General features: G+C 29.4%; 1 protein-coding gene across 4 annotated transcripts in view; it reads right to left on the reverse strand.

The window, feature by feature from the left end:
• Positions 1 to 1,786: 1,786 nt before the first annotated feature.
• Positions 1,787 to 25,925, reverse strand: part of LOC107436297 (terminal nucleotidyltransferase 5C) — a 154,399-nt gene continuing 130,260 nt past the window's right edge. For 2 of the 4 annotated variants that reach the window (XM_071182499.2, XM_016047946.4), the window contains exons 2-3: positions 6,015 to 6,503; positions 1,787 to 5,184 (exon numbers count right to left, since the gene is read on the reverse strand). In XM_071182499.2, coding sequence (XP_071038600.1) covers positions 4,474 to 5,184; positions 6,015 to 6,452 — 1,149 coding nt within the window. In that variant the 5' untranslated portion in view covers positions 6,453 to 6,503 and the 3' untranslated portion in view covers positions 1,787 to 4,473. Of the gene's footprint in view, positions 5,185 to 6,014; positions 6,504 to 9,270; positions 9,458 to 20,298; positions 20,394 to 25,925 lie in introns of those variants that run through there. The other 2 variants (XM_016047947.4, XM_016047948.4) reach the window with 2 other exon arrangements.

The raw sequence follows: 25,925 nt of genomic DNA on the forward strand, positions 1-25,925 counted from the left end.
GTAATTTTTTAAGAAGTTTGTGTATTTTTTAAGAGAAAGCACAAAAGAATTAGGAGTTTTTCACAAATTTCATTTTGTAGTTTCGGTTATTGCCGGTGTCATTTTTAATAAATCTTGCTTCATAACAAAAAATGAAACTTGTGAAAAACCTCTTGTCAATTTGAGCATTCTTTTCAAAACTACGAAAACTACTAAGAAAATTGCTTGACACTTTTTTAATCAGACCTTTTTCATTAGTTGACAAAAAGGAGAAACTACAAAATTATGAAAATTTTAGCTCATTCGTAGTATACAAAAATCACTTCAAGTACTTCATTTTTTTCAAACTTTAAATCAATAATTTTGTACATTATTTTAAAATGTTCTAAAAATTTTGTTTGATTGTATAGAATTATTTTACAAAAATGTACATATCTCCATAAATATTTAGGCTAGGCTAATGAACTTTTATGCAGTTATTGCAAATAACAATCAAAATAACCGATACAAGTTTACTGATGAATTTTGTAGTATAGGGTGCTCAAAAATACTCGTTTTCTTTCCTAATTTATTGTCGGTCTCTCAAACCTCTGAAAGTTTTAAACTTTATTGCTAGGTATGAAAAATCGCATGAAATAAACAAGTCTGAAGTAACAAAATAATCCAAGTATTTCTTTAAAAACAAATGTCAAAAACTGAGAGTCTTCCATTATTATAGGGTAGTGTGGGATATATCATGTGACTATTGCCATGTTCACAATGTAGCAGTAAATTGCTCTAATGAAATAAAAGTGGTTGAAGTATACCTAAACACAGATAGTGGGTGACAGAGACAAACCGTTTGCATAATTTTGAATATGTCAAAATGCAAAGAAAATCTCATTTTTTTTTTTAAATTTGAGTTCAGTCAATGTAATAATTCCTATTAAATTTTATTTAGTTTCAGGAGCAAAACGATTTTCTCGCATAATTTGTCAGTCGAAAAAGTCACGAATTATTAATAAAACTGTTTTTTTTCTTTCTTTCAAATTCGCTCTTGGTGACTCAAACGGTATCGACCTTTTCATCGTTTTAAGAAAAGGCTGTAAAATTCAGATTAAATAACTAAGGGGATCATTTAATATTTTAGCCAAATTCTATATGTATAAAAATTTAAATAAAAACTTTACATATACAGTGAGCAAAAATATAAAAAGACAACCCTGAATAACTTGACTTAATGAACGAACCCTCACGTTCTAGGACTCGTTATTAAAGGTTAAAAGGAGTGAATTAATTCTGTGAACAAAATCTTAGAAAAAATGAATTTGTCACAGCCTTCTAAAATTAAAGTGCAACCTTTTTTCCATCTCAATTTCCCAATCAAAGAACATAAGAATAAGAACTTATTTGTCCTGAACAGTAATTTAGCTATACAACAAAATTCAGAAATCTGCGCCTGGTTTAGAAGCTCAGAAGCTGCTAACTAGATAGAAGCAGGGTTGTTCCTGAATATAAAATTGCACGTTTGATAATCAAAAATCATTTTATTGCAAAGTAAAAATATATATGTTGTGCTAAGTATTATTAAGTATATATGTTGTACTAAGTATTTTTTTTTTTTTTTTGAATTTGAGAACTCTTAAATTGTGGTGGTTTTAGGTTCAAACTTTGTGTACCTTCTGGTAAATTGGGCTCAGATAAGCTGGTCTTATTACATAAATGAAAGGTTTAGTCATAAGCTTTTTAGAAGTTTCTTAACTCATAGCATCAAGAATCCTACTCAGAATAAAGTTGGGTATGCTAAAAAGAAAACAAAGACAAGAGAGAGAGCTCAAATACTTTATTTCTCTCTAATCTCAACACTTCAATAATACTCTTTCTTTACAAACATTATTTACATCAAAAAAGGTTAAGTGAATCAGTTTGCATATATATATATCAGGAATGTTTTTCATTTCGAAATTATCACATCCATTTTAATTCACCCACCGTATTTCAACGGTGGGCCGACCATGATAAATCCTCTCCAAGTGTGAATTCATCGGAAAAGTTGTGCATAATTCTTCGTGCCTATCGCACCAATTTTTTACTAAGGCCGTTTGTTGTCAGATAATTTTTAATACTAAAAGAAGCTATCAATACCTTTTGTAAACTCAGCAATAACTCTCCAAGGAATATAATAATCATGAATTGTCCTTGCAAAGAGCATGTATATCAAGTGTTGAGAAATTTTCATAAGTAAATGTAGTAGTTTCGATAAACGTTTATCTGATTATTCAAAATTGGTACAGTTAATAGAAAAATAGACTATAAATATATAAATAAAAATTTATAACGAAAGCAAACAAATCAAGTTTTAAAATTCAGTATTTAACAAATTTGGTTTGTCGTTAACTGAAATTAGTTTCTTGAATAAATGTTGCAGGGTATATGTGTCATAGACTAATAAGAAAATCCCACTCCATGGAAATGCTGCTGTTAATTTGCAAAGTGCCATGCTAATTGTTGTACAATCTTCAGTATTTTTTTTTAGCCAGTCTGATGTATTTTAGGCAAATTACTAAATGTGCAAAAAATTTCTTAGCCTGAATTCGCTACAGCTTTTGGCTCATTACAAACTGCTTGAAATAAATCGGGCTTTTTGAGCAATCGATATATTCTCTAAGTAACCTAAAAGTAAATGGCTGATTGTACTGCCAATTAGCCTAGACGCATAGTGGTATGACCTCTGTTCTTTGCAAAGAATCAGATTTATCAATTAGCCTATGGCATGTGTATCACTCCATGTAAGCTACTTCTTTTAGTATTTGAAAACATATATCCCATACAAATCAAATCTTGTAGAAGAAATTCTCGTATCAGATTTCGCCAGAAGAGCATGCGTAATAATGAAGTCAATCACTAAATATTTTAATGTGTCGTTATTCTCAGACATTTTCTTATTGGCGAAACACTAAGAATTTGGTTTTATCAGGTTGTCAGGTGACAGCTCTGCTGTCAGCATCTTTCACTCGAACAATTTAATCAAATAAACTAAAAGAGAACTATGCACATTTTTTATAGCTTTCGAAATCGTTGTCGTTAAAGTTTTCGTTGAACAAAAAAGAAAAACACGAGGAGAGGCTTATAGGTAACTGTGGGTAAAGGGGAGGGAATACAAGTACCAACATGTTTTTGAAAATTGGGGAGGGGGAATTATTCTAAAAGGATTTAAAGGCCGCTTTTTCAACCAGAAATTAAAAATAAGAAGTTTGCTGAATTTTTTTTTAAAAAAAACATCAAAATAAATAATGGCATAATACAATTTATATAATTGCACAGTTGAAAAAAAAGGGCCTTAAATTAGGCAATGTCATGAAATATTTCAAAATAAAAAGAACACACGTTTTCAAAGCAAGCATTTTTAAATAAACCTGCACCAATTGAGAAACTAAAATAACAAAATTATCTTGACTGGGAAAAAAAACTAATTTTTTTTAAAAGCATACAAAATATTTTTTTAAAAAAATTAATTCTCCATTAAATATTCCTTATAATATACTAAGCAATATACAAATAATCACAGATATATATGATTGAGAAAAAATAACTCAATGTTTATGGACATGCATATTTTCTTAAACATTTCATGAAACATTACAAATCACAATGATGTAGAAGTGACATTACAAGGAAAACGTTTAAGAGTTCATGAGCCCGGCTTGTACGTCCTCTGCCATGATGGGTCTAGAGCTGACTAGACATCAAGAATCATTTGACACTAGACAAATAGTAGAATCGGGGTCTACATATGTCAGGCACTAGCGCTGAAATAAGATTAAAGAGAAAGGCAATTAAAATTGAACACAATGACTGCAAATTGGTTATTCCTACTAGCCAACAGGAGGAAAGGGCAGTGGATGTTTACAGGTTTGACTACTTTTATCAGATGCCTAAAATGGTGAACAATTTCAAAACAAAGCGCGCCGTGACATGGGCCTAAAAACTCAAGTTGTTATTTTTCTTCACACAGATGACAATTGTGCGCAAATACAATTCGAACAAGAATGTCACCATAACGGAGATGTTGCAAGGTTGTCACTTTGTTAAGGAAGGCCCACTACTGCGCAAAACAAATCACAGTGATGTGGAATTAAATAGCTGGTTTTTATTTTTATTATTTTTTTTTTTTGATCTTGGGATTGATTCTCCGTGGCGACGTTTTGTAATTCATGTCGAATAGTTAGGAAGCACAGCGTTCCGAAGTTGCATAGATATTTCGAAATAGAATTTCTGGATGTACAGAATGAGTCAAAAGATCCACACTTGGACCCAATGCTGAGTGATGAGTTACAAATTAAATACAACTTTACAAAAAGAAAAAAAAAGAAGACGCAGTAACACAAAACCGGTGAAGAGATACACGTTATCTCTTCTTGGCGCTTCATGGCGGAAGATAAAACAAAAATAGATTTAAAAAATAAATCCCGGATATATTTTTGATTGGCACGACGGACGTGAGTGAGAATTTGGTCACGTGCATGGCATCCAAGAACAGGAGCATGGGTAGGGTGCATAAGGTGTGAAGAAGAAACCACCTCCAAAAACGATATGCGGATGAGGCTGGAACAAGTCTTTCGCTTGATGTTCGAAATAATAGGTCCGGCAAGCCAATTCTTCTATGAGCGCTAAGGACTGCCGGCGCTCATGGCCCATCAGACAAACTGTGCTTTCGTCCACCACTCTGTGAAGAACTAGGAGGTATTCGTACTTGTTTTGTTCCTCACCCATGAAGTGGTTGGCCAAGTAATTTTCCAGCTTCGACCTCTGCTGGTTTATGTCGCCGAAGTCTATAAAAAATCGTGAACACATGTACCTTTCGAGGTGTTTGATTTTTTCTGGTTTTGCGGGCTTGTAGTCTCGTACAAGAAGGTTGCAGTATTTAAGGAGTCCGCCACCTCTGATTTCTTCTGGGTTTCTGGTGGCGATGAGTTTCTTGTGTAGGTGATAAAGTGCTTCCTGGAAGTCTCCGTAGACAGATTCTGCAACGACGGTCGGGTAGAAGTTCTCGCTCATGGCCATCTGTGAGCAGCCGTAGAAAAGTAGAAGTGAGTCAAGGATGATCTGGAAGGAGTCGACACTGAACTCGAACTGTCGACGCATTGTGTCGACAAATTTCAGCTCGATATTTCGTCCCCTGTTGTTGCTCAAACTAATTAAGCTCCATCGGTCACCATTTGTTACCTAAAATAGAACATATATATATATATATATATATATATATATTTAATTTATAACATTGCATTTATTATAAACATTTTAGTAACATAATAGCTTAAACATATTTGGCTTACAGAAAGAGATTTACGAACAATCAAAAACTGAACTATCAGTTGACCAGAATAATTTGTATTTAAGACTGTGGATGATGCCTCGTTGTCTTATATATATAAGTATAAGTCAGGTAGCTTCGTCTTTATGACATGAGCTAAAACCTCTCCATATTAACATATCCGGTTGGCCTTATTTGCAACCCTCATTGACCACTTACTGGCATTGTTCGATAATGTATTGCAAGATACAAATTACGAATGTTCGTCATTTGGGTACTAGTGATTGACGATGAAAAGAACTTTCATCATGCGGACGAAGCTGCATCAACCTAAACCTGGCTATCACTATAATTTCTGTTGGGTCGAAAAAGAGATTGACAAAAAAGGCGATTGCTCGTGATAAACCGATTAATCATCTGGCTAAACTGACACTTAGTATTATAGCTTCAACAAATTTTAACCATTAAAATTACAGACAGATCAGATTATTGTTGGTATCATTGCATAAAATGCATCATAGGAATGAATCTTTTAAATCACTTTTTAAAATTATGCCAAAGCAAAACAAGTTCAGCAACCTTTTACCTTATTTGTCTATATTGTTTAGGGTCAAGAAAAAACCTCTAGGTTCTCACACCGAATTTAGTTAAAAATATGTCAATTCAATAATCAAACCACGCGAAACCAATGGAATAATCAAGATCTTCTAAACTAACCAAATCAAAATGCATATAGTCTTACCTTAACCATTTTATGGACGTAAGCTTCTTTCAGACTGCAAGTACTTATGCGCTTTTTGACAACACCTTCTGGTAGAAAATCTAGCAAGGAGTCCAGGACAGCAGTCTTCACTTTGTCAAAGTTGCGCTGATTAGAAAGATCCACAGCAAAAATAAGATCGAGATCATTGTATGTGGAAGTTTCGGGTGCGAGCACATGACTGGCGGCGCCACCGTTCAACCGGATATCCCGGACTTGTACGGACTGCTCGCTCTCCAATTTGGCTCTGACAACTTTGACGAGATCCTTCAGCCGCACTTCAAGAGTTGGAAAGTTGCCTCGACCATGGATGGGCATGACTTCTTCCATGACTGCATCGAGCTTACTGACTTGTTCATAGCTGAGGACTGCGAAACGCTGACCATCAGCCAGCTGAGCCCCTTCTCGGTTACCTCCCATTTCAAGACGCTGCCGCAACCGCTCTGGCGTTGCCTCTGTCGATTGATCAGACTGAAAAAAAAAGATAAACAGACATCAATTATGATAATCTTAGTAATCTGCTAAGTAATAATTAGAGCATTGTACAAAATTAATAAGTTTAGATACAAAGCATGCTAAGTGACATTTATGGAATTTCAGAGAATAGGCTATGATAATTTCAACACTGCTCATTATAATTGAGAAAAAAAAAACGATTTTAGCATAAGTAGAAACATCAAAAGGCTATAACAAAACAGACAGCTTGCTACAGCTCAAGATTTGTTTTTATTTTTTAAATTTTTTTTATTAAAATTGGTTGAATTATACAGTCTTAACATATTCTGCAAAAACTCAGTTATAATAAGGTACCCTAATTAATGGAATATTAAAACGTTATTATGCGTTACGTTATAAACCTTTTATTAGTTATTATGCACCAGTTTATATTGCACCAATCTTTAAAGATATCTTTATAACTCCTAAAGCAACACGTTTATTTTGTAAGATTTACAAACATCAGATAAATTTAAGTCATACTTTTAAGTTTCAACTAAGTTCTTTACGATGTGTTATTATGAAGTTCCAGTTTATTTTTGTTGCTATTGAGTACATAAAGGTTAGCATTAAATTATATTTAAAGTAAATGCATTAAATTACATAAAAAGCTGAAAAATAAAATTTTTACTTAAATAACCACTAGCTACATTTCGCAACAGGATTCAAAAATTAATATATTTTATAGCTAATAAAACAAATATTTACTGTAAACGTTTATTGTGGAGTCATTTTCAAATAAAATATATTTTTAAATAAATACATTTTCAAAAAATCGTAGCTAAGATTGAAAAAAAAGGAACAATTTAGATTAATTAAAAGACATTAATAAAGAGTACAATAAGTTAAATAAAAATTCTATTTTAGAATTAAATAGTTTTAAGAAAAAATGAAAGCATTGGCTACATGAAACTGCATTGCTAAAAAACTTTATTTTAAAATAAATGAGCGTAAGTTTTTAAACGGTTTACTAAATTAAAATAAATTATTTTAAACTATTTCTCAGGCTCAAAGCGAAAGAACTTAATAAATTTAATAAAGAAAAATTAAAAATAAACTAAGCAATAATACATGTCTACGAGGTGACCAAATTGTAAGATAATAAACGTCATCAGCTTCCGCTTTATAGACAAAAGGAGAAATCAATAAAATTGACAAGTAGTGAAATAATACCCGCATTTCTAACATATAACTGCACTCCATCCAGTTCAACATCCTTTTCATTTATTATTCTAGGTTATAAACAATAACTGTCAGTTTATTTCACTATCACACATTTCCTTTAGTTTTTATATAAAACAGAGCAATAAAAGTAAAACCAGTTATCTTTTTAAGACCAATAAAATTAGTAGAATTTAAGTTTTATTTATAGTTAAGATTTCTTTGAATAAACTAGTATAGTACCCTTTTATTAAGGCCAGATACAAAATATTAACAGGGCAAAAACTCTCTTGCAGATTTCCTAGATGAATACTTAAAACAAATCAAGCAACAAATCAGATTTTAAATTCAAAATATTTGAATTACCTCCAATTGTATAGATTCAAAATTTTTATTTTATTTAATAAGGATTAAAAATCTCTAAATTTCATTAGCCATTGATTAATTAAGGAGTCATCTATCCAAAATCTCAGAATTATAAATATATATATTATGAAGCTTTTCTGTTGTCAGAATTAGTTAATACCTTGGGTACTATTTTTTCAAGAAAATAATGCATGAACATAACAAAGTTTTAGTTTTTTTTTAAGGAATAAATTTACTGAATACTATTAAAATAACTGAAATCAAACAGGACAATGTACAACTTCAAGTACAGTTCAGCAGATTATGCTTCCTATTTTTAATACTGTGTTACTTTTTTCGCATTTTTCTTTAGATCAGAATTTAGAGTTTTCTTTGCATAACATGCTTAAAACAAGTTCATCGAAGTATGATGCTAAAATCATTGCATTAAATAGCATGATGACTTGAATTATGTATTACTAAGTTGAGTGAAATATGTAGAACCTATTTTATTTATAATTGAGTCAAATTTGAAGCTTTCAAAGTAACATATTATAGTTTCAATATACCACTATCAACTAATAGCTTTGGAAGTAGAGTCACTATATTTAGAATTAAATCATAACTGCAAAGCACTAAATTTTTAAAACATAGCAAACAAGTTAATCAAAACAATCTGCTTCAAGTATAAATAATGTAAATTCTCTATCTTTTTGATTAATAGCAATTGTGTTAACTAGTAAAACTCGCATGAACTAGCATTAGAACGAAGGTTTATAAATGTGAAATCTAGTTTATAAGCAAAAATATAAACCAAATTAGTACGAAGATCACACTGTCCTAATATCACAAGTTTCATTATAAAGAGCGATAAAAGAATACAAAATTATAGGCTAATTTTAAACATAGGTCTAAATATCACTTGGTCTAATTATCGGTAAAGTAAATCCTCAGGAATGAAATAGCACTAAAAAGAAACCATCTTGTTCTAGTAGTAACTATATCTCCAATTATTAATCCACAAGGTGAAAAGGGTTCAGTTTTGAAACACGATCACATAAACTACTCATAATCCATATAATAGACTTTCAAAAAAAGTAAGCAATTCCAGATCACACAAAAGCAAAACAAATAAATCAAAACTCATCCAAAAAGCTTCCGCTTCCGAAACTTCATCCCACGGGCCATCACCCGAAAAAAAAGAGCGAAGAAAACACTTTCACGAAACGACTCTCACCTGTTGCTGATATCCTTAGGGCGTCCCACAACGAACCACTAGATGACTTTCCCTGCCGCTCACAGAGCCACAGATGAAAATGGGATACGAGTGATCCACAGTGGTGGCTGCCCTTTTCCTCCGCGACCTAATTTCCAGCGAGAGGGGGAACTACTTTCTTCCGCCCTCCGACCAGTCTATACACGACAAGTTAAGCTGGGAATGCATAACGACAGGAGCACTCACTATTACGTGCTGTGGCCGATTGCTGTAATGTTACAATTGAATGACTTGCTCGATAACTGCAGTGAAGGCCGCTTGGATTCTTTTTTAATTTTCTTCTGCTTTACCTATTCCCGTGAAGGACGATACTTTTTCCTTCGCATGCCTCACTTTTTCTTTTTTTTAATCCATCAAACACGACCTGCTAACATGAACGTTGCGGTTTTGCGAACTCAAATGATTTGTACTGATTTTTTGAGATTGGAATTTTAACCCTTTGAGCTAGCAGCGTTCAAGTGCGTGATTATGAGTTGAATTACAGTGATGCAAGGGTTAGGAGTCACAATTTGCATTGGATAAGTTTGCAGGGATAGTTTTATCATTGATATTTTTTATAAAATTTTCTTAATCCAAATTTTAAACTTTTTAAACTAATCCACATACATTTTGAAAAGAAATTTAATATATTATGACATAGCTGTAGCAGTTCTTGCTTTAAACATTAGAATATATCGATACGATAAATTTGAACAGCATTTGCTGCCTCGAAAATTTCGGTAAAATTTTAAGATTAAAATAGTATGTGCTACACAAATTTATTTTATTTTTTGTTTAAGAAATAAAGTTAGAATACAAAAAGATTCCAGATATTTGCATCATACCTAAATATTCTTACGTGTATCTTATGTGCCTGTATCTTTTAACTCCAAAATCATTTAAACTAGCGTTCTGAAATTTGGACTGAGTGAGTAAAAGGGGTAATTTTAGTCTCGATCCCTAAAAATTCTAAAATTTAAATTAGATTGTTCGAGAGTTATTATCATTGATAAAAACTAAAATGCAGACGATTATGTTTAGTTTCAAATATTTTTAAGTTATCACAGATGTTTACTAGCTGATAGCTCTCAATAAAAAAGATCATCGCGTGATTTTTAATATTTAGTTATTTTTTTTATTCGTTACGATAAACTAAATGATCAACAAGAACTCCGAAAGGGAAAAGTACCAGAAATAATAGCTTGATTGCTTTAAATTTTTAAAATCACGAGTTAGCCTCGAGCAACAACATGCCAAATGATACTGAATAAACTTAATCTTCATTTTTATAAGATAAGCAAAACAAGTTTTTAGTAGTTTACTTCAATAACGTAGAGCGATCGCTTAGGACAAAATATAGTAATAAAATCAAAATTTAATTATTTTAACTTTTTATTCACTATATTGGTATATGTTTTTCAGTTTTGTGCATAATTTTTGAAGCGTTGCTTAGCTTTTATTGATTACTTTTTTTAAGATCGGGTATTTAGCAAGTACAAAATATTCGGTTTAATTTTTACTAGGGTATGCCTTACAAAAGTAAAATGAATCATTATTTATCACTGAAAAACAACTAACCAATTAGTCAACTGCCAATTATTAATGTTATTAGAGTAATGATAGCACCAATTGAAGCCTTAACAATTCGAGATTAAACGATAGAATCATACAATTTAAAAAAGACCATTTTATTGGAAGAAATCGTTAAAAAAAATAAGTACGATTTTTAAGTGGTTTGAGGTATTAAAATAATATAACAAGCAAATAATTAGAAGACTTCTAAAAACATTTCAATCATCTTAAGTATTAAAATAAAATCTTCAATAAAAAAAACTAATCATTAAGAAAGAGAAAATTACTTATTAAATATGCTCTGATAAAAGATTCTATTTTTTTAATAATTTGCACATTACAAAACATAATTCTAAGAAAATTGGCATTTAATAAATTTCTGCACAAAATATCGGATTAAAAATATGAAGATCTTGTGCATTTAGAAACCGTTAGCATTTTAATAACAAAACGCTGACCTTTTTCGATAAACATAGATTATGATAAGTAAATAAGTTTTAAACTCAAAGCATTTATTTCGGTTATGCACAATTTGAAATCAATAAAATTTAAGTCATAATGTACAACTATCATCAATAATATCATAAATATGATTATAAAAATACTTTAAAAAGGTCGAGTACACAAGTTGCAATCAAGATATTGGATACAATCTGATCTACAGAAACGCTGTATTCAGCGTCATGGTTCTTATTTGATATTTGAGTTGACATATCGATACAGCTGTTTGCATAGGTTACATTGCCAAAACTCAATTAAAGTTTTACATGAATATTTTTTTCATAAAACAGACAGCATAGAACAACTCTCAAGAAAATCAGCTGTAATAAAATATAGCATGTTCTTTGCTTAAAATATTAGGATAAAAAAAAAAAAAAATTAATGAATTATCTTTATCATATAAATATAAAAAGGTTAGCATTTTCTAAAATTATGTATACGTTTTATAAGCAAAATGCTTTTTTTTAAAAATTAAATACAATACTTAGTCAATAAACATCCAAGTTTAAAAATCAATAAGACTTTTGTCTATGACATAAAATCTGTCGTTAAATAAACATCTGTATCATTGGTATGATTATTAAAATACTTCAAAAAAAGTAGTTTAACTGAAAGTGTAATCAAGAAAATGTATATGATTTGATCCAGAAAAATGCACTCTTCAACGTCATGTGATGCTATGGTGACAGAATGGTTTATTTTTATCAACAACATTATCAAAATTTGATTAAAAAACGTTGCACAAACCATAATATATTTTTAAATAAAGTGGACATGTTAGAACAAAATAAAAAAATAAGCAGGAAAAAAATCTTGTGTGTTCTGCATAAAATATTAGAATAATAAAAAAAAAACGTAAATTTACTCATGAATAAAATTTAAAAAATGCATTGTTTTGAGTTATAGAAGGCGTGCACAACCTGTGGCCAACGCAATAATTTCTTTTAATTTGGTTTTTGTTTAAAAATTATACATTTTCTTTAATTAAAATATTTAATTCAAATTTATATTACTCTATAAAATGCATATATTTTTTGCACTTTCATTCTTTAAACCTCTTTTTGGTTAGAATTTATATCCCCCTCCCATTATTTATGTATGTATATACATATATATTTAATAAATTGTGAAAAATGAAAAAAGTTAATTTTTTTAGGTTTGAATAAATTCCAATAATTAAAAGTATTTAATTTTCTACGAGTATGTTAAGTTAACTGATAAAAATATTTAGTGCTAATATTTATATAAAAATTATCACACTTTCCGCTAACATGATAAAATATGCGTGCGGCCCTTACTTAATCTGCTGTGCAAGTGGCCCTTCACTCAAAAAGGTTGCACACCCCTAGTTATAGTAACCGAATACTAAAAATTAAAATTTGTCTTTTAATGAATATAGCAAATATAATTATAAAAATACTTTAAATCAGTCGTTCAAATGTAATTAATAAATTTCATCCAATTTCATGCATAAAAATGCCTCTTCAAAAGTGATGATATATAAGAAATGATACATCGGTACAGGTATTTTTTATCAAAGAAAGCATTATCAAAGCTAGATAAAAAAAAGTTGCAGAAAACCATTAAAAAAAATTTTACAAGCGAAGATCATGGAACAGAATTCTATGGGGAAATCGTGCTTTCGTCATAAAATATCTGAATAAAAAGCACAAATGTACTTAAATTTAGGAAAGTTAACATTTAAAAAAATTCCATCTACCTGAATTTTTTAAATTAAAATTTCTCTATAAATTATGGTATAGTAAATATACCAATTTCAAATTCAATGAAATATTTGTCTTAACGAACAACAGTATCCATAAAATATGACTAATATAAAATATAATGATTGTAAAAACGTTTAAATACAAATACAATCTAGAAATTGTATCCAATTTGATACAGGAAAAGATCGTCCTCAACGTGATGGTTCACATTTGATATTTAAAAAGTGACATGTCGGTACAGCTGTTTTTACAGATAACATTATCAAAACTGGATTAAAAAAAAGTATTGCACAAAATGTTTTGACACAATGCAACGTAGCGATAACAAAATGTCATAGGGTGAAGACTGAAAATAACCATACATGTTCTAGTTTGTTGTCAGCTTAAACTTAATAATTCGGATAATCGATTGTTCCGAAAACATCTTGCAAAAATATAATACAACCTCATGTGTATTTTATAATTAGATATTAGTCACACTTCAATAAACAAAACAAAAAAATTTTGAAAAAATTAATATCAAATTTAATATCTTTTAGGACTAAAATTTACTGTATAATAAATTTATAATTTTGAAAAATGATTTTATAATAATAAATTCACTTTTAAAACTAAAATTTATAAAATGTTATAAATGTAATGTTTTAAATTTCTTTAAAAAAGACATACTTCGAAACAAAGCCAATAAAAACTTATGCATTATGTACATTATTTTTTTTAAGGGTCTTAAGGCCTTAAAACTCCCAAATATTGTAATTTTACACTATCATAAAAGGGCTTAATTTTTTTTTAAATTTACACAATTTAAACTATTGAAATGAAAGATATCCCCCTAATAAATATAAGTATATAAACTGAAAGATACAATTTTATTTCAAAACTAAACTTTAAAATTAGGAAAAATATTTTTAATATTTAGTAAAATAGTTCTTAGAAAATTATTATATTTTTCGTTGAAAACAGTGCCTTACACATTTTTGTGTTGAAAATAATCTTAGCTTTTAACAATATCAAATATCCGTTCTAGTTTAAACTCATTAAAAAAGAATACATAGAAAAGGTTTTTAATGTTTGAGAAAATATGCTATATATTGGAAAAAAAATATTTTATTAATAATTTTTTAATTTCTAATAAAACAAAAAAAAATCATTTCACACTATCAAAAAATTTCTGTCAATTCTAATAATTCTTTAAAAAATACTGAAAATGGTCAACTGATAAAGCAAGCTATAATGCTGTACGTTTTATTAAAAATCTAGTTTAAGTCACAAACATTTGTTTTATATTAAAAAATAGTTTTTTCTCTCCAAGTCTACTTAATAGTTTTAGATCATTGAAAAAATGTCTTTACTAACTAAAATTATCAAACTTAAATCTCATACTTTAAGCTTGAAGTAAATAAAGCATAACAAGAATTTTTTTTTCCTGAACATAGATTAACTGTAAGGAGAAAACAATCTCCAGAATTACCTATGACGTTATATTCAAACGAAGGTTCTCAGCGCAAACCCGAATATTTGTGTTTTATTTGTTTTGAAATTAACAGCCTTTATTTAACTTAAAATGATGAGCGAACTACAAAATTTAAATTTTCGAAACACGAAAAATGCGTAAGTAAATAAAGGGCTAAATGAGTAAACTATTTACGACTGCATGAAGTAATTGATGTCAGAATAAGAGGTTTGATGAACAAAAATCTGCATTTTCTTGCTTTACAACGTGATAACAAATAAATGTTCAAGGATCAATTTTTTTCCTTCTTTTAAAAGTTTAAAATTTAAATCGTTTGAATACTTTAAAACAGAAATTTAACCCGTGAAAAACTCAGCATCATATGTTTAGCAAATTCCCCCTTGTTTTAAAGCCAAATAATTTCAAAAGCTATTATCTTACATTGCAAAAAATTTCTCGGAAAAAATGGTTGAATAACTATCATATTCAAACACAACAGTCAAATTTCACTGTGAGAGAAAGTTTATTAACTGCTTGTACCTAATACGGTTAAACAACTAGAATTTTATCGCACCAATTAGGGCCACCCAATGAAGCAATAGATCCGGACAGATGGATAGATATAGCAGAGGTTATATATTATATAACTTTAATGCTTATTGCCTAACGAAAAGTCTTGCTCTAATGTCCAGTTAAAATTCTTTTTTTTTACGGTTTTGAAACCACGATAGTTGTAAATAGTAAAAAACCGTATAGTTTCGTATTCACTGTTTTTTTTTAACTATAATAATCGTAAACTGTTTCTGAAAATAACACAAAGGTAAAAAATGGTTTCTGTCAACTTGACGGTTAATTGGATGGACATAATTCTGCCCGTGATTTTAAAATGGAGTTCTAATTGCTACTTTGCTTATTTTTACAAAAGAAAAAACATTCTCTTTATAAAAAACAACTTTTTAAATTGATAAAACATAACTTGAAATATACAAATACAGGATATTTTTCAGCTGTGTAAATTATGTGTTGAAAATAAAATGAAACCTACGTACAAATTCAGTCAACAAGCACATTCAGCTGAATGCTGAACATATATATTTACATAGGATCACTCAAATCCGAATGATTTACAGCAGGTGAGAAAGCCTAGACAAGATTTTGCAGTTAACGCCAAACGATAACTGAAGATTATGAAAATACATTCCGAGATATTGACGGAATCTCAAAGAATTGTTTACATAAAGATGTTCACGCCTCTCGCGTTGACGTTTAGTAAATACGAATATCCTGTCACTTTTATTCATGTAAAACTTAATACTTGTCTTAAAAATCATTCGGCATAAATAAAGACACGGATACGCATTTTAAAGCTGTCTAGAAATCTGACAAGTTTAAGATTCAAACTTAAGTGCATCAAGAAAAAGAAAGACTGTTGAATTTGACGTTTTATTAGGAAGAAAGAAAGAATTCCAACTTGGAAAGAAATTGTACTTCATAAAAACTTAAAATTTACTTTACAAATAATTAGTTTTAGTGAAAATCACTTAATTTTATTTTAAAACTGCGTTAAATAGAGTACCCAACTCTGAAAACTATCATCGTTCAACTTCGTAGCCTAGTAACTTTGAACCAAACCCAGAAGACAAGGGAAATCTTGGACATAAGAAATACAAATATTCAGTGTTATTATTTATGGAATTTTAATACTATTATAGGAATTTCTTTAATTTAAATAAAAATAAAATACACAATGTAAAAAAGTTATTAAAAATATGAAGTTACACCCATTTTACAATGAAATGACACTAATTTTATTTTGAGACTTTCTCCAATGTACGAAATAAATTACAGACAATATAGATAATACGTTTAAAAATAATGTAATCGAAAATAAATATGATTTTGTGACTACGGAGTGCACATTTGCAATTAATTTTATTTGTATACTGTATTCATCTTAATTTACATAACCCTATTATTTAACAAGGCAATAGTTGCAATTATATATATATAAAAAAATATCATTATTCTTTAAAAATACAGTTACTATAAATCAATAAAAAGTTCAGTCATGTTATGGAAATAGGAAAAATAAACAGCATCTCTACCAGCACTTTAGTCCTTAACTGCTCGTTTCATTTTTCATTATAAACTGGCTTTTGGAATAGTTATAGCGTGAAAAAAACTGGTTTAAAAATCGATATTATGAAATGATTACGTGTAAATGCAATAATTAATGAGAAAAGGTGAAATATACAACTGTAATTCATTTTTATTTTATTTATTTTGAAAGACATCAATTCCGTTCGTATGTGAAGGATGTTAGTCAGTGGTTCAAGGAAAAACTAGTTTGTCAGCACACTTAGCTCATCTGTTTCGTCTCGGAGTTTATCAAAGCACAATTAGAATTCCGATTACAGCTTTATGAATTTCACATATTAACATTTTTATTGGACTGACACCTCGGGCCAAATTTTAGATAATACCACGGTCATTTTCTTTAGAGAGAGGATTGTTATATCTAAATTACAGCGATTTTCTCTTTAACGAAAGAAATAAAAAATATAGAAGGAAAGATAAACAACTTCCGACTACTAAAAAAATAGGGAAAAATGTGTATTTATTTTAAGGATATAACAGATCACTCCAAATTTTATTTTTATTGAAATATATTTAATAATGCCAAGATAAAACACGGTTTATAAATTACAATTGTAAGTAAGCATTATACTTAATCTTATTGTAATAAATAAGAATTAACTCTTTAATGCAATTTTGTGATTAATTTAGATCTAATAATTATAAATTGAAAATAGTAAGTCGATTTTGAAAATTACTTTAACCCTTTGACGCAAAGTTTTTATTAAGCATATTTCTCACTCTTCTTTTTTTTCTCATTATTTTGAATTAATTTAGGTCACAATAAGTGAAAAATATTATATTTGGCAATTTCATAACACATGGTCATGAAATGAAACATTCATGCCTTTTTCTACACAAAAGGAAAAATGTCCCAAACAACTCTTTTCCAAAGAATTTCAAATTTGCATTTATTTGCAGATATTTAGACCCAAGATAAACAGTTATTCATCATAGAAATTTCAATTTACAAAATCAATTATTGATAAATTTTTCAATATGAAAAAGAAAAAAAAAATTTAATTACTTTTTTTTGGATTATAGTAGTACAGATATAATTCCATCTAACAAACTTTTTTTAGCAACATATTTCTGTTTGTAACTAGAGAGCCAGAAAAAATATATAAAAAGGACATCGGCGTCCCAGCTGCGTCAAGGGGTTAACGACATGCTAATAAATACTATGAAATTATAACTAGCTAAATTTAAATTTACATATTCAAATTTTATTAAAATTGATTAATTATTTTGAAGGCATGTTAATAGAATTAGTATTTATAGCGAGAACTTCCACAGTTGCATGAAAATCTTGCTTCTTTTTTTATCTACCACTAACTTTAAGCTAGCATTCATGAGCAGAAGGAAAAAAAAACCTATTTCAGCATAGTATTACTGCCAGATTATTAAGCATATAATGGCCAAGAGAAACGAAATAAAATCAGAAAATTTAAAAAAAAAAATATATAGTATCAGTGCCGAAAATAAACTGTTTCTATAAACTATATTGGGCACGAAAGTTGAAAAATACCACTATAGCAGAAAGTAAATATCAGGAGTAAATATAATTATAGTAGTAACCATAGCAGTGAGTAATCACTATAGCAGCTGGTTGTAGCTCTCCCATTTAATCGTAGAAACTCAAACATACCCCACTGAAGATAAAAATACGGATTGTTAAAAATATCAGACAAAAAAAAAAGTTCTTACAAATACATTTTACATTTTATTATTTACGTCTAATCAACCAAAAATATTCCTTAGTATAATTGGTCAAACCTAAATAAAACTTGTTTTTACGTACTAAATGAAAACCCTAAAACTATGATTTGATCAAAAAAATATATAAAAAAAAAATAGATACTTAAAAAAGTAAAAGAAAAGTAAAACATTAAATAAAAATTTTAAAGATTTAACATAGTCATTACCATTATTACGTATGCCGAATTATGCATGCTTAACTAAAATAAAAGTAGATAAGCATATAAAAACTTAAAGAAAGGAAGACAGGAACAATAGTATATGATTAAACTAATATCAATAAAGAAATCCAGAAACACGATATCAACTTACCCTCTAAATCGGATGAAAGAGACCAAAAAAAAAAAAAAAAAAAATTAATCTTGTTTACTAAAACTCAAATCCATTAACAACTTCCACTCTTATGTTACTCGACCCATGCGAAAAATTATTCTGAATGAAAAGAGTAAATGTCACCATGCGCAGAGCATCATGAAATTCGAAAAGTTCAAGGGTCAGTCGCTCTCACCCGTACTCCTCACCGCAAAAGTTTGCGGATAAAGCAACCTTTTCAGTAGTACCTCCCACGCAAGGCACGTAAAATATATGAATGAATCTCCGATCGATCGATACGTTGAAACAAGGTGATCGTACTATAAGAATACGATATATATAAAAAAAGTGACCTATATTAGTTTTCGACATGTTCAGATGACAGTCATAAATTTAATAATTTTTTGAAGATACTATTCGTTTTTTATTTTTATTTTATTTAATTAATCACCTATATTTGTCAGTATAGTAGTCTCGAATAATAACTGAAAATATCTAAGATGACAAACTAAATAAAAAAAATGTGACGTTATTTAATAAAATGGATATCTTATTTAAGCGTCGGAGCGATTTTTAAAATTTGTTTCCAGTAAACATCAACCTATGTAACTAATTTATCACTACATTTAGCCAAAAATCAAAAATATTCAATAGTTATGAATTATTCAACTGTTTCGAAAAAAATTGCGAATTTAAATAATGAAGGGAAGGAGACGATATGATTTTTCAGATCTTATATTTACATATATGTTCACGAATAATGAAAAGGATTTTTCCCTACGGCAGACAAAGACCTATACAAAATACTATAGAATATAAATTATATATAAACCTAACTTGAAACTGAAGTAAAAATGGAATGTATAATATGCAGCAATGTGTAAAAATTTTAAAGTCGAAATACAATAACAAAAAATTCTAACTTAAAAAAAAAAAAATTGATGTAAAATTATAACTATTTGAACGCATTAATACAGAGCGTTATTGTTAGAGTAACTATGAAACCCCATATTTCTAAAACATTCCGACCTCAATTTTCCCGCCAATAACTGCATGCTGAATAAAAGCATCAGGACGAAGCGGACCTCCGGGGCGTAGTTGCCAAGATGACAGTGTGCCTATAAAATAGATAAATAATAACTACAACCAACAGCAAGGCGTAAAAACGTCAAATGCACTAAACTAGTCAGCAACTTATAAATCACAGCGAAACAGCCTTTGGATATGTATATCATCCAGTTGCACACTGACCAAACCATTGCGCAATCGCTGATTAAGAACAGTTTTCCGGTATTTTTCATCGCAAATCGTTCCAATATCTTTTAAAAAATGTCACAATTTGACAAATTATAAACCCCACATCTTCTTCATTATGACGAAATTCCGTTACACAATAATCTAACAAATAAAAGATTAAAGGAAGCTTAAAATACAGCGAATGCTGAAACATATGGATGATAATTTTGTCACCAAATTTAAAAACAAATTCTAAACTAAGACACAAATTTAATGTCTATGATGATGTATTTAAGGATAAAATGACCAACTTACCGGATGTCGCATGTTTATAGGTCCGAATGGTCGAAAAGTTCGAGAGAGGAATGCGAGTCCAAAATAATCTGGAATTTTCTAAAGAGGGGCGATCGATTGCGGAGGAGGGCGCACACTATATATAGAGCATCAAATGACGTAGGCAGTTGCTAAGCAACCGAAATCGACGCCATTATCGGCCACGCGCGAGTAAAAACAAAGGGGGTGGGGGTGAAAAGTGTTAAGAATGACAACGAGTGACCTCAGTTTTAGAAGTTATATAATGGAACTAAAGAGTTATAGTTTTTATTTATCTAACTTCCGAATGTTATTCCGCGAAACTAAATTCACGTTTCATTCATTTATTACTCTAAAAGAATTTAAAAATTTTATTTGTGAATATTTGCAATAAATTTAAAAGGGACATACTGATAAACATAAATAAATGAAATTATAACTTCGATCAGAAGTATTTAAAGGGTGAAAAAGGACTTAAATATCTCACGATTACGCTACAAAAAATGTACGAAAATCTTAAATATAATTTATAATTTTAATATATAGGTTCAATGTATAATTTAATACCACAACGATGCTAGATGCAGCTAAACTGCGCCTGTTTCGAAGTGAAAAACATACTATAAATATGTAATCGGGGAAACAAAATGAAAACTGTGGTAAATGCTAACATGAAAATGAAAAAAAGAATAAGGAGGAAGATTTTCAATTGTTTTCAGCTGCAGAACTCTGATTGGCCGTCATTTAGCGGAACTTTGACTTTCAGTAGCAATTCTGAGCATATTTAAAGCCAAACAACTAATTATTTCGAAAATATTTAACGGAAAGAAAAATTCCATAGTTTTATCAATAGTTTTAAAACTTGGCTTTTTCGTCCCAGTTTAGTAGTTCTAAAATTGTTTTTGTACATAAGTTTAAAATATATAAAATTATTTGAATTATGGTTTTCTGTGAAATGTAAGCAAAGGATTGTTAGAAACGTTGACTTCTTATTAAAGAATTATATTTCTATATTATTGAACTAAATTGTTTTATTCCGAAGTGAGAAATTCAAAGGGAGAAAAAAACGAGTACAAATGCAATTTTTAGAAATGCATATTCTTTTTATACTTAATTCAATACATTATAAGAAAAAAAAATTCTTTTAAATTTAAACAATTTATTTTTTGGTATATGATCTAAATAAATTTATTGCAATTTATTTTTTGGTAAATGACCTAAAACAGTCGTGACTGTCAGAACTCCATTCAACGGAACTCTAAGTTTATGCGGAACACTTTTTGGGAACCGCTGATCTATGGTTAGCTTTAATTCGGAAAAAGTACTTTAATTTTCTTTATACTCTTCACCTCTAGGGACAGTAAAGTTTATAGATTTTTGGTGAAGAAAATTACTTTCACTTTATTTTAAATAAAGATTATATTTACAGACTTAAGTTTTTCTATTGTGAAAGTAGACACCATACTGGCTACTTGTTTTCCTCCCAGCACCAATAATAATTCCGTGACACAATACTAAGCATATTTAATGAAAACATAAACATTGACAATTTTTTTTAACCTTTAAACTGGTGTAATACACTATTTTTGTTCATTAAAAAAAGTTTTTTTTTTTAAATAAAGAACCCAACTTTCGATAATTTTTAATTTGAATTAATTCAAAAATATTTTATTGGTTTATTTACTTGCATTTAAAAAGTAGCTATTACTAACTAAATAGCATCGAAATCGATTCACAATGATACGATATGTGTCATAATGTCTAGTTTCCTAATATAAGAAATATCAGTCACGTGATAGCGCTCTTTAAATGCATTATAAAAAGCAAATAATTCATAACATTTTCCCTCTGATTAGAAACGGATTGTTTTTTCGAACAATTGCACGCAATCCTTTTGATAATTTGTAGTATAATTACGAACATTCAGGCTTTTTATTAAAAGCGAAAAAATCATTTAGGAAAACACGCAAACAAGCGCAAAATAAACTTACATTAAAAGAATCTGGCATTGACATATCTAATTAAATTTGAGCCCAGACAACAGAAAATAACAAATATTAGAAATGTCATGTGCATACAATTTGTGTGACCTTTCGTGAAAATATTTTTTCCTTTAAATTCTCCGTGGCTGTCTTCGTTTCAATAAAAATTAGGAATAATAATTTTTAAACATCTACATTTACAAAATTATTACTTTTTAGAGTCGGCATTATTTGCAGTCTGCTTTAAAAACAGCATTTTTATTAAAACGAGCTGGTGACATTTTTAGAAGTGAAAACGTAAAACAGTCAACGAGGAAAAACAAATCTAGTCAACCACTTCATGCTAGGCAAGTTAAAGTTTAAAGTGTAAAGGTTAAAGCAAATTCGTCAACGAGCGAGTTAAGATATTGGTATATATAGATGCGAGTTAAGATATTGGTATATATAACTTAAAATATTAAGACGTACTATAAAGTTACTATTGCTTTTAATTACAATTTTAGTTTCATAAAATAAGATTTTCAATTAATTACCATTCAATTTATCTGTTAATTTTTTGCACGTAGTTTACCACAAAAGAATTTTAAATTTATTTGAAGTTGAACTGATGTTCACAGATTTTTACCATTTCTCCAATTTCAATTACTTTCTACAAATTAATAAAATTTTGGTAATTAGTTATATAGACTTGGCTAATTATTTAACAAAAAAAAACACTAATAAAAATATTTCAAAAAACATAATACTTAATAAAAGCATATCAAAGTATATTCTTTATAATTAAATTTGGTGTATCAAGGTCACATTTTCTACTTTCGTTGCCTTGGTGACAGGCAGCAACGCTACTCTATTTACACGGCAGTTAAGGAGTCTATGTTCATAACAGTATATTATAGTACTATAATAACGTACTGGAGTGGGGGAAGAGCGAGATTTGTGGATACCATGGTAACGGTGAAGGAAGAAATACTGAAATCGCGTTACCTCGAAATACTTATTCTATTTACAAAGACTATAATAAAAATATATGTAAATGTAAAGTTGTGCTAATAAAAAATGTTAAAAAATTATATTGCATTTTAATATAAAAAAATATTTTTAAAAATTTTAATGCTAAACCTGAGAAAGAATATTTGAAACAAAATCCATTAAAAACCAGACCATTTAATTAGCTTATAAATCCTCCTAAATGTTTCATTTTTACGTTTAAAAAAAAAGGTAAATTTATTAGAAATAATTTAAAAATATTTAATAGATTAGGGGGGGGGGATAAAAATTTTCCGAAATCGTTCAAGGGCCGAATAAATTTCTAACACGAATTTTTAACACTTGAAAATTCCACAAAATTTCTGGCATTTTTGAAAAAGAAACAGATTTCAAATTTCCCATCACTCTTATCTAAAAATAAACTACAATTAAATAAAGGAACCGGTGGTTTAAAATGTCGGCAGCGTGGGCAGTAAAAATAATTCTTCAGCTGGTATCCATTGTAACAGAAGAGCGTGAAAGGAGGGCGGACATTTTTTCTCATTAGCCCCATTGTGTAAGGGGCGCATCTGTTCAAATATATGTGACGTCGGTGTACGTAGTGCCACTACTCTGCGAGTGACGTACACGGAGGAAAACGAGTGACGTAGGTGAGTGCCGATAATCAGACGAAAAAGTCGTTTGGAGGAATGGGTTATAGGACGCAAGTGCGGAATTCCTTCCGTTTCCCCAACGAGTCAATAGGAAGGAAGAAATAGTCACTTCTGAAGAGAATTGGAGATGGTAGATCGCTCTTTGGCTGTATGCCATACAGTGATGAACATATCGCTAATTAGGTAATGAATGTAGAGCAATTTGAAGTTTAAAAAGAGACCGGAATTATCGTTAGAGATTTCGTGACCATAAATAATATAGAATGTTTTAAAATTTATTTATCGTCCACGATCACGATTTTAGTATCACAAAACTATGCAAAGTTTCTTTAGTTTGTTAATATACTGAGTTCAATGGTAGAAGAGACGGATGTGACTTTGTCAAACACAATCAGGTACTAATTAGAGGAAAGCAAATGGTGTTATAAACAAGGTCTGACGTAAAAATAAAGGAATCAGTAGGGAAGTCTAGGGACTCATTAATCGGACGAAGATAGATCTGACTGTATTTTAGTTCCTTTACTGATATACAAATTTGCACTTGATATGGTATAACTTTTCTTAATTTTCCAAACTTTCATTTTCAACTAAAAAATTAATTGCTTAGAATTTTTTTTAGGAATTCGCACTAACATAATTCAGAAAAAATGACATTAAACTTCACTTTTCGAAGATTTCTATACAAGAACATCAAGAAACTTTTATTGTAAGGAATACAACCTTCAGCTGCGTTTACGTTTGGTAGAAAAAACAGAGTTAACTTGGTATTTAAAAAACTACTCGGCTTTTAAAAATTTTCAGCTAAGCTTTTTTCCTGTAAAATCACAAAATGTTAGTTACAAAATGTTTTTTTTAGATTCTTGTACGATTATAAAAATTCTTTTGAAACTGGAAAAGAGTTGCAGGAAATACTAGAAGAAATTTTTGATGCAACCGAATATATTTACACGCTAAATATTTTTTCTTTTCTGAAAAACTGGCAATAGCTGTTATTTAAAAAGAGGGAACATTGGTTTTAAATATTAGCAAATTATTGTAATAGTTAATAGAAACATTTAACAATACCCGAACAAGTTCACGTAAGATTACTCGCCATCTCAAAAATTCACAATTTTTCAAATTTCTTCTCAGACCAAGTATACGAGTTAAACTGCCCACGTTGTTTTTAATTATTTAAAAAACCATTTTTTCAGAGATGACGAAACAAAAAAAAGGACTCGTTAAAGCTCATTTCTGTTAGCATGTGTAGTAGATTCCATGGTAACTAATTTACACTCCGCATGCTTAAAGGATGACATCAAGAAATTTGGAACTGTGCCCTAGCGTTCAGCCGGCGACACTCCAGTAAAAAATAGATATTTTACGGTGCTTGATTTCTTTACCTTCACCGAAGCTTCTACTTAAAGGTTATACAAGTCAGAAAGAAAAAATAACTTTGTCTTGAATTGCGTCTGCTCCGTAGCTTCTCTCATCTAAATACATTTGCATTGATTGTTGTAGTAAGTTAAAAAGGTTCTTCAGTTAAGAAGCGCGGTATCTATAGATCATTTGCTTTATTTTAAACTTTTTCGGAATCATGATGGTTATCAAACGGTAGAAAATAACATTTGAAGAGCTACGAAGAATAGATAGTGACATTCAGAAAAGCGATAAAATTTAGATTCAGAAATTTGTTAAGGTCAACTACGGCTTTTTTTCTTGCCAAGCATTCAAATGAGACAGTTTGCTAAAAAGTGTGCTTCGTAAGCTACTTCATGCTGATGTTATATTTTCTAAAGCTGATGTTCCTAAATTCACAGATGAAAGTTCCTTTGCTATCTGAGTAGCCACAAACACTCAGAAAAACAATTTCCCTATCTTGATTTTCTGATTACAATTTTTTTAGATTGGTTAGAGTTTTTCTGATCTTATGGTAATGGCATAAATTTTATAAATAATTATGCTTTCTTTTCCCACAAAAAAAGTTATATACATATATTACAAAACACAAACTATTAGAGGTGAAATA

Source organism: Parasteatoda tepidariorum, chromosome 3 (assembly GCF_982258835.1).
Source record: "Parasteatoda tepidariorum strain Cologne lab strain chromosome 3, Ptep-v5.0, whole genome shotgun sequence".
Lineage (NCBI taxonomy): Eukaryota > Metazoa > Arthropoda > Arachnida > Araneae > Theridiidae > Parasteatoda > Parasteatoda tepidariorum.